This window comes from Lissotriton vulgaris, chromosome 9 (assembly GCF_964263255.1).
Source record: "Lissotriton vulgaris chromosome 9, aLisVul1.2, whole genome shotgun sequence".
NCBI lineage: Eukaryota > Metazoa > Chordata > Amphibia > Caudata > Salamandridae > Lissotriton > Lissotriton vulgaris.
Window position 1 is genome coordinate 8,489,588 of NC_141697.1, and position 16,057 is coordinate 8,505,644.

A 16,057-nucleotide genomic window follows, 5' to 3' on the forward strand; every position below is an offset into this window, starting at 1 on the left:
ACTGGATGTGCTTGGATCACTTAGCAGAATTCTTGACCCCGCAGAAGAGTGTTACCTTAAAGGTACCCCCCTTAATATAGATTTAATAAGGGGATGGAGTCAAAGAGCCCTCATTTTGCTAGGTAATGCTAATACAAGCATTAACCCAGAAAGGCGTAGGCTCATCCTTTATAAACTTGACCCTAAACTCTCAGATATGGCTGAGAAGGAGCCTTCTTCAAATCCGAAAGGACTGCCTTTTGGTGAAGAGCTTGTAAAATCATTGGGAAAGTACGTTTCGACCTTTACAGCGCTTGATAATGCCCAGAAGAATATAAAGAGAGTATTCAACAATGATGTTTTTGGAAGGGCCGGAGAAGGGGCCTTTCTTCCGGCCGCTTTAACCAGAGGCCCTACCAGAGATCACGCCCCTTCGGAAGAGGCGCATATCAAAAGGCTCTGATGGTTAATCTGTTATCTGCTGATCAAAGGGTCCAACTTCAATGTAAGCCTTCAGTAGCACTCAGTCGGGTCGAAAATCCAGCAGCCTGGCATCCATCCAATGGAGTAACTCGAGAGGAGACCTGGGTAAGGTGACCAAAATACAAAGCTCTACCCTGGACCACTTTAAATGAGTGTCCCTCTGTAGATCTGCTGCACAGCTTCTTCAAGAACAACATCTCTCAACAACCGCCTCACCCACAGTCCATGATGACAGTCTGTTATCACCCAGCTTCAGTCTCAACATTCCATGGCATCACAGAGGCTCTGTTATCACCCAGCCCCAGTCTCAACATTCCATGACATCACAGAGGCTCTGTTATCACCCAGCTTCAGTCTCAACCTTCCATGATGACATCACAGAGGCTCTGTTATCACCCAGCCTCAGTCTCAACATTCCGTGATGACATCACAGAGGCTCTGTTATCAGTCAGCCTCAGTCTCAACATTTATGTGATGACTTCACAGAAGCTCTGTTATCGGTCAACTTCACATCACAGATGTTTTTTTCACAGTCATTTTTTTTATTTAAAAAAAATATATATTTATGGTATTTGCATATATACATACAGTGAACAGGGTTGCTTCTTTGTGGGAAACCGCTGGTTAGCATCTTACATCGTACATGTTTGGTTTATGACGGGTCCCTTGTTCGTAGGAGTAGTATAGGGATAAGGAAAGAGGAAAATGTGAATAAGTAAAGAGAGAAGAGGGAAATATTGCTGATCGTCCTGTGCCCCACTCTTGCAGTCATTTTCAGTCACAGAAGCTCTGTTATCAGCCAGCTTCAGTCTGAGCACTCCGTGATGACATCACAGACACTATGTTTCAGTCAGCTTCTGTCTGCACAGTCTGTGATGATATCACAGACACTAGGCTTTCAATCACATTCAGAATGAACATTCCATGACGACATCACAGAAATTTGTATTTCAGTCAGTTCAGGTTTAACATTCCATGATGACATCACAAACGTTATGTTATCAGTCAGGCTCACTCTCAACATTCTTTAGTGACATCACAGACACTTTGTTGTCAGTCCGCTTTAGTCTCAACAGTCTATGATGACATCACAGACACTCTCCCTACCGTCAGTTAATATTCAACATTCCATAATGACATCACAGGCACTCTACACCTTCGGGTTGGCCCTAGAATGAATCAGAGTAGGGTAGCGGCCACGCACATTGATTCCTTTTCACCTAGAAATGATCTGATCTGGGGCTACTTTCTTCTTCGGATCACTATGGACCGAACCAAAGCAGCAGAAGAACTTTTTGAAAATGTAGCTAAGGGCATGTCCACACACACAGCATCCACTAGTGGGAACCCTCCTCGTAAAGAAGGAATCAAAGACAAGTTCCTCAAACTAGAGAGACTGAAAAAGCAGGAGAATTCAAAGTGGTGGACGGCACCACTTTGAAACGGTACATGAGACTCAAAGGCATACCCAGAGGGCTTCGAGCCCAGATTCTTCCAACTTACGACGACCTGGACTCCTACTTAATGGGCAAATGGGAGGAGGTTTTAACTCATAACTCCATGACACTCATGGACATATTAATTGAAAATGCTGAACGTAAAGTCACCAAACTTCAGCCTGAGATCTCCGTACTTGAACAAGAGATCAAAGACCTTCATCTGCCTGAGGCTACAATAAAAAATTATACAATCTTAGATGAAATTCTACTGAAACATCAGTCTGACATCAAAAACAGAAAGGTTAGACAGCTCAGGAGAAATGAGACGGATTATAAACAAGGCAGGATCTTCACCTAAGCCAAGAAATATGACTCTCTGATCCCCAACTCCTCACACATAGATAGGAACAACAGAACCGTGACGGAACCGAGCTCCGCCTCCTCGAGAAACACCTCACTTAGTACAGCCAGTGTGAGTGAGACTGATACGGATAACACAGACGGGGCAGGGAAGGGCAGCTCTGCTTTTTTACGCAAGGAGCAATGCATCGGAAGAGGTAACAGGGGGCTACCGCCAAGAGAACAACTAGATCCAAAACCCGCAGGGGCAGGAGGGTCAAGCACGGAAGACTACAAGAGGAAACTGAGATCAGGGACCTCCAAAAGTTGACAAACTCTAGTGAGACTGAGGTTCAGGTGATCAATCTTTCCTCTCTACCTCTAACCCCCGATATGACCTCTCTTTTGAGTAAGGGTCTTAACTTCAACCCTTCTGCAACAGGGGATATCTGCAAACTTAAGATAGACCTCTTTACGTTCATCAGAAACTTGAAACTCAAGAAACATTTTTGATAGTGGGTTACTTATGCCCCCTTATTTTTGAAAAAATAGAATAGAATATTGGGCTTACTACGTTCCCGACACGAGAATTGCTTGAATTCTAATGTGAACTTCCTCATTTTTTCAAGTGCCGACTAAAATACGGAGGTAAATACAATGAGTCTATGCTCTATTGGAACTCTCTCTGACTCTGGAGAAAGAAGGTTGCTTATACATAAAGTTGTACACATTCATTCTAGATGAAGAGCAACAGATATATATAAGAATGTGTGTTTTCCCTGAGAAAAACACTTGGATTATGCTATCCCTCTGATCGCTGTGTTGGAACTTTAAGAGATTATTGAGCCCTGAGGAAGTTCCGAAAGGAACGAAACGCGTTGGCTGAGACATTTTAGAGATTGAAAAATAAAGGACTTAATTTTGACAAAATTGGAAGCTTTCTGGACGTTTATCTTTGGTGCACCCTCCTTGTTCCTAAAACTTTGCATCTGTCTCTACAGTGGAGCATTTGTGTTTCAAGCTCCGGATGCATTGTGCGCAAACTACATATTAACAGATGTACTTTGAAACTGAGGTGGCTAACTATGATCAGCCACACAGTTTGTTTTTTTAGAAATGGAACAGTTAGGGGCGTGGCTTGTGCGCCGCACAAGATGGCGGCTTGATTCCGGAGCTCCGCTGATCGAGCACCGGCGCCAGCAAATTTCTCCGCATTTACCGGACTTTTGCGGACACCACCAGCATATTTCAATATCGGAGCATGAGGTGAGCAGGAAGATATAAGCTGCTTCCCTCTACTCCAGCGTAATGCGCTCATTCTTTCAGTGACGCGGTTCGCTATTTCGGCGGCCGCCATTTTCTCACTTTCTGCCGCGATTTTCCCTCAGCCGGCAAATGCCGCTTTTATGCCACAGTGTTTCCTCTGCAATCCTTGAAATTGTCAGCCTCTTGCCTCAATAGTCTACGCACTTACATGATGCCTCTCCAGCAGCAACTTTTATTTTTCATTTTTTGACGCGCACGCGCCATTTTCCTTCACGCTGCATTAGCGCTTCATGCTGCATCTTCCTCAATGGCGCCTCTTCTCACCGCAATTTAATTCACGAGCAACTTGCATGTCTGCCACAGTGTTCCTCACTACGCATTGTTATTGCAGTTCTCTTCCTCATGACCACTGACTCTTGTGTCCAACTCATCTCCTGAATTTATTGTACATTCTCTTCACTGCTGACCTGGTCCTTGCGCTTGGATTTTCTGTTCCTTACCATGCGGTGATATTATTGTGGCGCATTCTATATTTTTACATTTGTGGAGGTTTTTCTACAAAGAGGCCGTATGTTATACAACTAACATTCTGCACATTGAATTGCGCATTACCTGTTCATATTCTATAATATCACATCAAAGAGTGCCTTCCTCACAATTTCTTCATAAACCTCTTTTCCTGGAATCTGTGGTAGCACTGCTATTCTTCTCCCTTGCCTTATATGGGGAAACTGCGTAACCTCAAGCTTACTGCTTCTAAGGCCAAACCACGTCAATCCTCAGATTCTGATTCCACGACGCAGACCATGGATGATCCTGTTTCCCTTAAGCTGGATGTTACCCCTGGGGCAATTCCTAAAGCTACTACCTCCAGTAAGCTTTTGCAACCTAGTTCAACGAAACGTCTGAAAAAGGATCCTCCCTCTCCAGGTTCCTCGTCGCACTCAGCATCCATGGATCTTATCCTTGAGGAAATTTGTGCGCTTAAACCCTTCATGGCTGAAACTACTAAAACTCTGCAATTTCTTCACGACAAATGGTCTACTCTTGAATCGCGGATTCTTTTGGTGGAGCAATCTACGGAGTCTCTTCAAACTTCCTGTGCTAAAATCTCGTTGTTAGAGAAGGATGTCTCTCTCTTAAGACGGCAGACAGAGGAGTTAGAAAATAGAAATCGTGGAAATAACCTACACCTTTATAATCTTCCTGAACTTACAGAAGGGTCCCATCCAACTGCTTTCTTCCAAACCTTCTTACTGAAAATATTGGATCTTCCTCCTTCTTCTTCACTTAACATTCAGCGTGCACACAGACTTGGTCCAAAAGTTTCCACCAAACCCCGCGGAGTCATCATGCTGTTCTTACAATATATGGACCTCCTTCAAGTACTTTCAGCAGCAAAAGCTAAAAAACAAGTTATGTGGGAGGGTCACCGTTTATATCTTTCTCAAGATGTAGCTAAAGTGACAGCTGATCGTCGGAAACAGTTCCTTGATTTGCGACCACGACTGCGAGCTCTCGGTGCCAGGTTTGGTCTGCTTCACCCTTGCCTCTTCAAGGTGACCTACAAAGACAAGACAACAACTTTCGAAGAACCACAAGTCCTTGAAGAATTTCTTCGTCATCATGAAACCGACAGCATGGAAACTGCAAGAGCTGTTTAACTATCCATGTTTTCTCTTGTTTGACTAAAATGTTTGCCTTTCTGTTAACCTACCGTGTCTAGTTTTTGTTTCCTCCATCCTACTGAGTACACCTAGCCCTAGTATATCTTGCCCTAGTATTGTGCAGTTTATATATTTTGTTTTTCTTATATCTCTTTAACATCCCCTTTTCAATTTTTGTCTTCTTACAGATCCTCTCCCCATGTTCTTCACCCCGGTGTATTTTTGCTCCCCTTCAATTCGGTCCTATGCTGGTTCCTCAGGTGTTCGGTGGCGTGAGTTTCCGTTGTCGATGTCGTCCTCTTCTGGCGTCGTCACCCCTCTTTCTTCTTCTGTATTTGTTGGTATGTTTCTACATTCTTCTCACTCCTTTATATTTTTTCTACTGTTCTCTCTTACTATCTTCTTTCTTTACTCTTTTCTCCACCTTTCACTTACTATATTCTCAAATTTTTCTCCTGATTTATTTCTCTTACAGACTCTATTTTTGTATTCTGCTTACTTCTCTCCTTTCTTCTCGACTCAATTTTTACTCCATCTTTTCTTTTATATCATTCTATTGATGATTTATATTCCGTGTAGTTACCTGGAATGTTAAGGGGTTAAATAACCCCATTAAACGTCAAAGAGTTTTAACGCATTTGACAAGGCTTAAAGCTGATGTAGCCCTCCTCCAAGAATCCCACCTTACAGAAAAGGAGGCTACCAAACTTAAGCGTTGCTGGGTGGGACATCTTTTTCACTCTCCTGCTTTAGGTAAGAAAAATGGTACCGTTATATTGTGTCATAAAAAGTTAACAGTTTCAGTTATATCTCAAGAATGCGATGTTAATGGTCGTTGGGTTCTCATTAATCTTCTTATTGATAAAATACCTATAGTTATTTTCAATGTTTATGCTCCTACAGGTGTTGATAAATTGTTTTGGCCTGCTATTTCTGACAAACTTGTTACCCTCAATGAACAATATGTTATTTTCGGTGGTGATTGCAATCAAGTCCTAGATCCCTTTATAGACAGAAATTCAAAAGTTAAGTTTGTTCCCTCCAAAATGCATTCCCAATTTATCACATCTATACGAAATAATGCTTTAGTTGACATTTGGAGGCTATGTAATCCTGACCTTAGAGAGTACACATTTTATTCCCCCACTCATCACTCCCAATCCCGTATTGATTACCTCTTCCTCAGCAAACCCCTAGCACAACTTGCCATTCACTCAGACATCGGTTCCATTTTAATTTCAGACCACGCTCCCGTCTTTGTTGATATTGACCTTATTCCCTTCTCTCCTCACTCAGGGCGTTGGAGATTTAATAACTCTTTACTCCTTGATTCCAACTTTTGCACTCAATTTAAAACCTTTATCACTGAATTTTTTACACTCAATCATCTCCCTGAATCTTCCTTTGTCATGGTGTGGGATTCATTTAAAGCGGCTGCTAGGGGCTTTATCATTAATTTCGTTTCTCAAAAGAAAAAGAAATCAATCTCTAAATCAACTCAACTTTTGGATAAAATTAAGAAGTTAGAATATACCTATTATAATTCGAATTCTGAATCTTCTCTTTGTGAACTTATATCTGCCAAATTTGATTTTAATAAATATACCACCAATGCAGCTTCAAACTCTCTCCTTAAATGCAACTCCCGCTATTACGGTGGTCAAAACAAGATGGGCAAACTTCTAGCCAATTACCTCAAGATACGAAAAGAAAGAACAAAAATTGAATCCTTACAAGGCCCGGCTGGTGTTTCTCTATTTAAAGACAAGGACATATTAGCTCAATTTGTCTCCTTCTACCAAACTTTATATACTCCTGAATCTAATCCTGACCCTATTGATCTTCTTACATATTTTCAAGATATCCCCTCCCCTAACTCCTCTCATGTTGATTTTCAATCACTAGATTTGGATATTTCCCTCTCTGAAATCTCACATGCAGTCTCAATCCTTCGTCGCGGTAAAGCGCCTGGGCCTGACGGTTTCACCATTGAGTTCTACAATCACTTTTCCTCCCTTCTCCTCCCTAGACTACTTCTGTTATTTCAATCCTTTGCGACTTCCGGATCTTCTCAGGGAACTTTCCAAGAAGCATTAATATGTTTAATACCCAAACCAGATAAAGATCATACCTTATGTAAAAATTATCGCCCTATCTCCCTGGTAAACACAGATTATAACATTTTCGCCAAAATTATAGCCCTTAGATTAGATCCTCTATTACCGAAACTTATCGGCCCTGAGCAGTCCGGTTCGTTAAAGGCCGTTTATCGTCAGATAACTCTCGTGTTTTCTTTAACATTTTGAGTAAGGCCGCCTCCCTTTCTACTCCCCTTGCTGCCATCTCTCTGGACGCCGAGAAGGCTTTTGATAGAATAGGATGGGACTTTATGTTTCAGGCACTTCGTTGGTTTGGTTTCCCTTCTAAATTCATTTCTCTTATTTCTTTACTTTATTCTAGCCCCTATGCTTCAATTTTTGCAAATGGTATGACTTCCGAATATTTTCCCCTTCAAAGAGGGGTACGTCAAGGATGCCCTCTATCTCCTCTTTTGTTTATTTTAGCATTAGAACCCTTTTCAACTAAGATTAGACTCGATGATAATATTTCTGGTTTTCACTATGGTTCTCAAAAACAAGCTAAATTATCGGTATATGCAGATGATATTTTATTTTATTGTTCAGACCCCCAAACAACTCTACCTTCCTTTCTTAATCAAGTTTCCTCTTTCTCTAATGTTTCAGGTTATCGTCTTAATGCTGACAAATGCGAAATTTTGCCCTTAAATCCTCTATGTCAAAAACATCTCTTTGATGCCTCTGGCTTTTCCTGGCAGCCCTCTAAGATTAAGTATCTAGGTGTTTGGTTCGCACCTCGTCTTTCCGACACTCTTAAATTCAATTTCGAATCTCTTTCCACTAAGATTACTGCATCTATCAATCGTTGGAATCCTCTCTTCCTTTCCTGGTGGGGTCGTTTAGACTCCATCAAAATGATGCTAGCACCTTTAGTTCTCTACTCTATCTCCATGATTCCCAATCGTATCCCGGACCACTATTTCAAGTCGATAGACTCTATTCTATTAAAATTTCTGTGGAAGGGTAAAAAATCTCCAATAGCACTCTCTTCTCTGAAAAAGGATAAATCCCTGGGTGGAGTCAAATTTCCTAATTTTAAATCATATCATAATGCTTTTTCCTTAAAGCAAGCCTTGCGTTGGCTCTCTTCTGATCTTCCTTATATTCCTCCTCTATGGCTAACGTTAGAATCTTCTTTTCTTCATCCTTATGAATTTAGAGAGGTTCTTTCCTTTCCCTCTAATGTAACATCTCTTCGTTCCCCCATTATTTCTCATTCCCGCTCTCTTCTTCGACCTTATTTATTATCCTCTTACCCTTCTGTTTCTTCTACTCACACCCAACCTATCTGGCATAATACACACCTTAAAATTCGTAATCGCTCATTATATTGGAAATCTTGGCATTCCCTCGGCTTAAAATGGATCTCTCAACTTCTTTCAGGTACTCAACCTCTTCCTTTTCAAAACCTCCAAACTCAATTTTCGTTGCCTTCCTCTTCTCGTAAACAATATTTATCACTGATTCCCTCCCTTACCCAATACCTTTCTTCTCTTCCGATCACCAACTCTATCCCTATCACACATCTTCCTGTTTCTAATGCCCTCGACCAATCCCCTTCTGCCTCTTTTCTCTATAAATCTATGCAGTCTTCTACTGACCGTACTAAATCTAAAGTTTAGTTGGCTTGGGAAAAAGATTTGTCTCAAATTTGGTCCTTCACTTTATGGGATAAAATTTGGTCTAAGGTTCACAGTACATCCAGAGCTGCTAACACTACACAAACTTTATTCTTTGTTTATAACCGTACTCTATTCACTCCATTAACTCTGTCATCATTCTCCCCAGACACTCCCTCCACTTGTTGGTCCTGTCCCTGCCCTTTGGCTGATTTGAAACTTATGTTATTCGATTGTCCTCCCATTTTGTGTTTCTGGCAATTAGTTTGGTTCCAATTTCAAAAGATTTTCCATTTTACTTTCTCTTTTTCCATTGTTCATATTTTCCTAGGTTCTCTTTCTCCTGCTTTTACCGGGTCACACCACAAGCATAAATTAATTGACCTCTTGATAGCCATTGCCTTTCACCATATTACATCGCATTGGAAACAGGCTAAAGATGTTTCCTTTAATGCTTGGTGGAACGCAGTTTGTTTTAATCATCGTCTAGACACTAATTTTGTTTCCCCCATTTCTTTAGCAATCAAACGTGATCTTTTATGGCTCCCCCTTACCGAGTATTTATCTAGGATTGCCAGACTCCCTCCCACCTCTCCAATACGTAATGTCGAAGTTCAGAAACCACCGTGATTGCATTTTTCTTAATTGCATGTACTGTTTTTTCATTGCATCTACTGTTTTATCACATCATTTATACGTTTTTTATTATTCAGGCTGTTCCTTCATTCCCCTATGTTCCTGACATTTATTGCTTATCCTATTTTTATGTATAAGATATTTTTAATAAGTTCCACCATTTTGTAAGAGAGATTTCTTGTTTTTCATAACTTTTGAATGTTTCTTCATTTTCTGCCTTTGTCTCTTTTTACTTCAATAAACTTCAAACTTAAAAAAAAGAAATGGAACAGTTAGGTATCGTGCTAACTGGGAAGGGGAGACCCTGCAAACCCCTTAATTGGTGGAGGGAAATCCAACAACCTACACAAGTAGCAAAAATCCCGTGCACACCTACAATATAAAGTCAACAATGTGGAAGTAATTTGAAAGCAATTGGAACACGATTCCACGTGGTATCCTGGCTCTTTAATGAGGTATGATACAAAAACTGCCAGCCGACACGTGTTTCGTCAGAGAAACAATGGTCTCCGACTCTTCAGGGCTGGTTTGGTATGTTCCAAGGTCAGTCCTGTCCCTGTACCGGTGATAATTCCCACCCGGTAGGGCGCACGTCCAAAACACCACAGTAAGTGCTGTCTAACGTGCATCCGAGTAGTAGTGTGTCAATTGAGGCCAAGAGTGGCGTACACGTGGAGCCGGTGATAATTCCCAGGCCGGCATCCGCGTGGGTATTGGATAAGAGGAGTTGACCAATAGTGAAAGTCTCTTCAATGGAAATATAAATGCTGTTGCCGCCAGTACGGATGTGCAAAGGAACAAATCCTCCCCACAGCATCAATATCATTAATGAGTGCGCTCGAGTCCGCACTCCCCTCAATTCAACACAGGATCTTGCTTTTCAAAAATCCGAATCCAAATGAGTGCACACGTCCTGGCGGCTCCGACTCCCAGAGCTCGCTGGGTCCTTACAGTACCTACAGGATCAATAGGAAGAAGATAGAAATGGGGGGAAAAGACAGAGCAGCACCTATAGGAGGCAGGAAGCCAGGGCCATTCCTACCATTAGGCAAGCCCAGGTGGCAAAAGGGGGAGGGCGGCAAAAGGGGGAGGGCAGCAAAAGACAGGAGTTTGGGAATCCCCTTAAGAACATTCAATAGCTAAGGATTCGGATGCAGCAATTCATAAGCAGACCTTATGGCCGGAGATAAGAAAACATGACAACATTGCAGAGAAACGGACCAACATTTCAAAGGAAGATGTCTGCACAGCCCCTCACACTGTAAGAGAGGCCTTATTTACAAGGAAGCGTTAAGTGGCTTAACGCTGCCTTGTAAATAAGGCGAAGCCCCTGTCGCCACAGAAACGTCATAAAAAGTTCCATGCCTGCGGCGATAGGAGCTTGTAAATAATTCGCCCCATGGTTTTCTAAATATTGTGGTCGAAGATTTCAACGTAATACCGTGGCTCTGATGTGGATAGATCAGATCGGGAGCTCCCACAGCTGAAAGTTTCAATGAATACGTATGAGAGTGATACTGCAATAACAAAGAATCGCACCAATCAGAGGTAAAGCTACTACCATATGAGGGTCACGTAAAGGAAGCAGTTTGGCAGTATGCATTAAGATGCTTAAACAGCCGAGAATCCAGGGCATTCCATCACTGTCCGTTTCATTAACTAAACCACCTGCTCTCACCTTGCACCTCTCACATGTTTCGTCTTCTCAGGGGACGCCATAATTTTACATCAGACATACTCCTTATCACCCCACAGTTGAAATGTACAAAAAATGACAGCATCCTTGAACCGAAAGACAATGTGAGCCTTTAAAATATCGGCTGTCTCCAGTGAAATTGATTTGTGTTCCTGCGTATCCCCGTGGGTGCACGTTCACATGCCACCGCCATACCGGAGTTTGTCACAATGTGGCACCATTTTCAAGCTCTGCTCTCAGAGGCCAAGTGGATAGGGAAATGAAGGGCTGCGCCGAGCTGAAGCCGTGGAATGTGTTTAAGTGCGATTATATACAGAGCCTGCCTAGGTCTGAAGGAAAAAATCCCATTATACATATGTAAACCTCTTCTACTCCAATACTATATTGTTGATGTGTTTTATTGTTTAATGTTGAATACAAGTTCTTTTATACTTCTCTAGTGTAGTATTTATTAACTATGCTCCCCCTCATGCTATCAGTGGACTCCCATCACAAGCTGAACATACTACTTTCAACTTTATTATAGAAAGGGAAAAAAGCAAGAATTAGTATGAAAAAACTCAGATTAAACAAATCCTTGGGAGGGGTCAACCTAGCTCACTTTAAACTCTACCAGACGGCCTTCTTAGCAAAACAAGGTTCGTATTGGCTCGTACCACCAGAAGAACACACCCCTGTGTGGCCAGACATGGAGGAATCCCTTCTTAAGAATCTTGCCCCAGCCGCCCTTAAAAAGCAAACCTCACCAAAGTCATTGGCTCAAAGCCCATATTCAAGAACACAAAATCTGCCCTGCTGAAGAGGATAAACTATCGGACACTCGCATTAGACGATCTAATCTTGAATCCCTTTGGGATAATCATAAAATCCCATATAAAGGGAATAGTCTACATAAGGAAATCTGGGTTAACAGCGGTGTTTATTTCCCGCATCAACTTTTCAACGGAGCCTACCCACTAACTTTTAAAGAAATACAGGCTAGATATAACCTAGATCACCTCGAATTTTACAACTTCCTGAAAATACAGGCTGCATTGACAAAAGTGATACTATCACCCCTACCTCCTTCCCTCCCACAATATATGTCGAAAATCAATAGTTTAGGACATCAGGTCTCCTGGATATATAAGGTAATACGGCCACAAAAGTCTGCCCTCGATAAGAAACTCACAACCTTCTGGGAGTCACCCTCCTCTTCCTCGATTTCAGCGCTGACTGGTCCAAAACCTGGAACTCAGTCGCGAGAAATAGGATTACTCCAGCGCTCTCCCAGACGACTGTTTGGTTATTCCATAAGGCCTGCTGGACACCAGCCCGACTACACTTACCCACAATTCGAGAAGATCCAGTTTGCTGGAATTGTAATGATAAAATAGGAGACCTGGAACACCTATTTCTTCTGTGTGAATGTGTGGTACCCTTTTGGCATAGGGTCTTCGATGACATATCTAAACTCTTCTCATATTCCCTTAGTAGGGAACTATCAACACAGAGAAGAGTCACTGAATGAAAACGAGGGGGCGCTTCTGGACCTACTCCTAACGGCAGCGGTTACGATCATACTCAACAATTGGAAAGACACGCGGAAACCATCCTTCAAATGTTGGATGAACTGGGTCACTAACCTAAGGGGGGCTGAGAACTCACCATGGAAACACCCCGTTAGGCACATGTGGGACCGCCTTGATCGCTACTTTAACTCACACAAACCGCCATGAACCACATCAGAGACCTGACAAAATAATCCCCCCCAGGGAATGCCCTCACGCGTGTTCGCTATACTATGCTAATGTCAATACACTATAGATAATTAGATGTGTACCGATACCTAATTTATTCTGGACTCTGAGCTATGAAATTCTTTTTATTTCCCCCGCACTGAATACCTTGGATACATTTTTTGTCATTGATAACTACCATGGCGGCTTTTGCAACACTAGGCCAAACATCGCTTGTATATGAAAGAGTGTCATACGGCCACATCAACCCGGACCCTCAATGCATGTGCTTTTATTGTCCTTTTTGTTTATTTTCATATGTTTATTCCATGTGTCCTTTCATATGTAGTGTTGTATGTTTTGCTTTACTTGAAAAAAAACAATAAAATATTTTTGAAATCGACAAATATTTTTTATATCGAATGCATTAATTTTTCTAGCCTGGATGACAAGGGGGGAGAGTGATGGTAGTAAAACACCTAGAAACGGCCCTGCAGGTAGCACAGCAGAACACACTAAGCGAAGGATATCCGTGGAACCTTCCACGTCGCCCCATATCCCAGCACCCCAGCACACCGACAGATACTGTTGTCATGACAGCAGCCCACAGGTTACCTTGTCTCCTCGGAATATCTTCCCATATCGCGCAATCGCCACAAGCCCCGTCAGATTCAGCGTCAGGTTCCGAGTCAGGTAATGGAAATCATCCACATCGCCGTAGTTCACGTAAACCAGGTCACCCTAAAATGCAAGAGAAAGGTCAAGGTGAGTCTGTTGACATCTCAGAAGCCCTAAAATACAGTCATGACCCACCAGACCAAACACCTTCACATACAAGAAGAAAGAACTGAAAGAGAACGGCTTGAGGCAGGGCTTCAGGGCTCTAATCCCAGCTCTGAGAGGAGTGAGCTCTACAGGTGAGAGTGAGGACTGGACTCTGAGCTCTAATCTCAGCTCTGAGAGGAGTGAGCTCTACAGGTGAGAGTGAGGACTGGACTCTGAGCTCTAATCCCAGCTCTGAGAGGAGTGAGCTCTACAGGTGGGAGTAAAGACCAGACTCTGAGCTCTAGTCCCAGCTCTGAGAGGAGTGAGCTCTACAGGTGAGAGTGAAGACTGGACTCTGAGCTCTAATCCCAGCTCTGAGACTGAGAGGAGTGAGCTCTACAGGTTAGAGTAAAGACTGGACTCTGAACAGCTAGAGCCTAAGCAACAGGGGAGAAGCATAAATACATAAACAAGATATAACACAGTACCCCTCTCCTGAATCCCTTGAATGAAGCTTCCAGATCCAATCAGACACAATAAACAGCTCCCTGGTCCCTCCCTCTAGGATTCTGTTACTCCCCCTAAAAACCTTTAGTTTGTTTAAGCACTGGTGTTTGGGAATTGTTGTGTTTTTGAGATATTTTGAGAGATAGAGTTCTACCTGTGAGGAGACCCTCTGCCTGCGTCTAGTCTCCGATTGGTTGTGTGATGGTTCTTGGGACAGGTAAGGGACCCTCTCTTTGGGCTTTGGGGGTCAATGGCCCCAGAGAGGTTCTACGAGAGCGGGCGTTCTTCGCTCAGGTCAGGTGCCTGCGTCCCACTAAGGGTAGTAGTTGTCGATGTTGACTTACCACCACCACTCCTGCCGCTGAGTATGCGTTGAAGGGGTTCACGACGGAGGGGTCGTCCTGCTCTGGACTGAGGATCTTCTCACTTTTGGCAGACTCCTCCGTCTCGCTTCCGTCCTCTTGTAAGATGGACACGTAGTTGGGGTCACTGGCGTTGGGGTAGGAGAGTAGAACCGTGTAGGTGTAGATCCGGGCGCTGTCGAGATCCTGTTTCCAGGTGTCGTGGATGTACCCGGCCAGGACCTCCTCATCCTCGGAGCTGCCTGCGATGTGAGGCTTTTTGGAGAGAAACCTACACAAGAAACACAGAAAAGGTCCTGTGAGTTTTATCTGGCACTACACACTGTAGGTGGCACTGATAGTTACAGGCAGACTTTGGGGTAGTATTGTAGGTTTCTGAGAGCCACAACTGGGCCTCTACCCCAGGGGCCTGATAAATGATATTACAGCAGCCGCCGCCCCTTGAACCCACCCTCGCCACAGGGGACACACATTCAAGTCAGGGCTTCCCTCATGTGCATGGGGGCGAGACAATTTAAAGGGAACATCTCCCTCCCATGGACATGTTCACATTATTGACAAATGTGTCGGGGCAAAGAGGCTGGGGAGATGGGCCAGATTCACCTAAAAGTCGCTCAATGCAGCAAGACAACGTGCTGAGCTGCGCGCATTCAATGGAGACGGCTGGAAGCTGCATTCCTTGTCTTAGATGAACACGTCTCCGCCCTTGTTACGTGCTTGCAGTATTTCACGGATTTGAAGTTCATTTCCTATCGCAGGAGGACGCGGATGAATACTGAAAACAGCTGTTTATGGAGATGCGTTAGTGGTCCAGTTGGATGGCTCGTCAAGGGATCTCTTTCTTTTTGATTCAAGACTCACCTGCTGCCGCTCAGGACACTCGCTGCTGCTACCACGGGACGGGCTGCGGACCCAGAGGGGAACCGCTGCTTGGGTTTGCCATCACCGCCCACCACGCCGGGATTGTAGACAGGGACTACATTCCCCAGAAGCCCCTAGTGTTGCTGATTGCCGCGTCACCCGCCAGCGCCAGGAGGTGCTTAAATCAAGCAGAGCACTCCCAAAGCGCGGGACACGCGCGGGCGTGCCCGGGCCAAGGGAGGCCTGTCCGTGCCCATCCACCCCCGTCCGCGACCGGAAGAGGCTGGGCTGGGCCGTCCGTGCCTGTCCGTGACCGGAAGAGGCTGGGCTGGGCCATCCGTGCCTGTCCGTGACCGGAAGAGGCTGGGCTGGGCCGTCCATGCCCATCCGCGAGCGGGAGAGGCTGGGCTGGGCCGTCCATGCCCATCCGCGAGCGGGAGAGGCTGGGCTGGGCCGTCCGTGCCTGTCCGCGACCGGAAGAGGCTGGGCTGGGCCGTCCGTGCCCGTCCGCGACCGGGAGAGGCTGGGCTGGGCCGTCCATGCCCATCCGCGACCGGGAGAGGCTGGGCTGGGCCGTCCGTG

The 16,057-nt window shown here is 44.1% G+C and overlaps 1 protein-coding gene across 1 annotated transcript in view; it reads right to left on the reverse strand.

The window, feature by feature from the left end:
* LOC147689525 (glutamate carboxypeptidase 2-like) overlaps positions 1-16,057 on the reverse strand; it is a 442,929-nt gene that overhangs the window by 399,008 nt on the left and 27,864 nt on the right. The window contains exons 3-4 of the mRNA XM_086936914.1: positions 14,597-14,885; positions 13,596-13,721 (exon numbers count right to left, since the gene is read on the reverse strand). Of these exons, the coding sequence (XP_086793040.1) occupies positions 13,596-13,721; positions 14,597-14,885 (415 nt within the window). The remainder of the gene's footprint in view (positions 1-13,595; positions 13,722-14,596; positions 14,886-16,057) is intronic.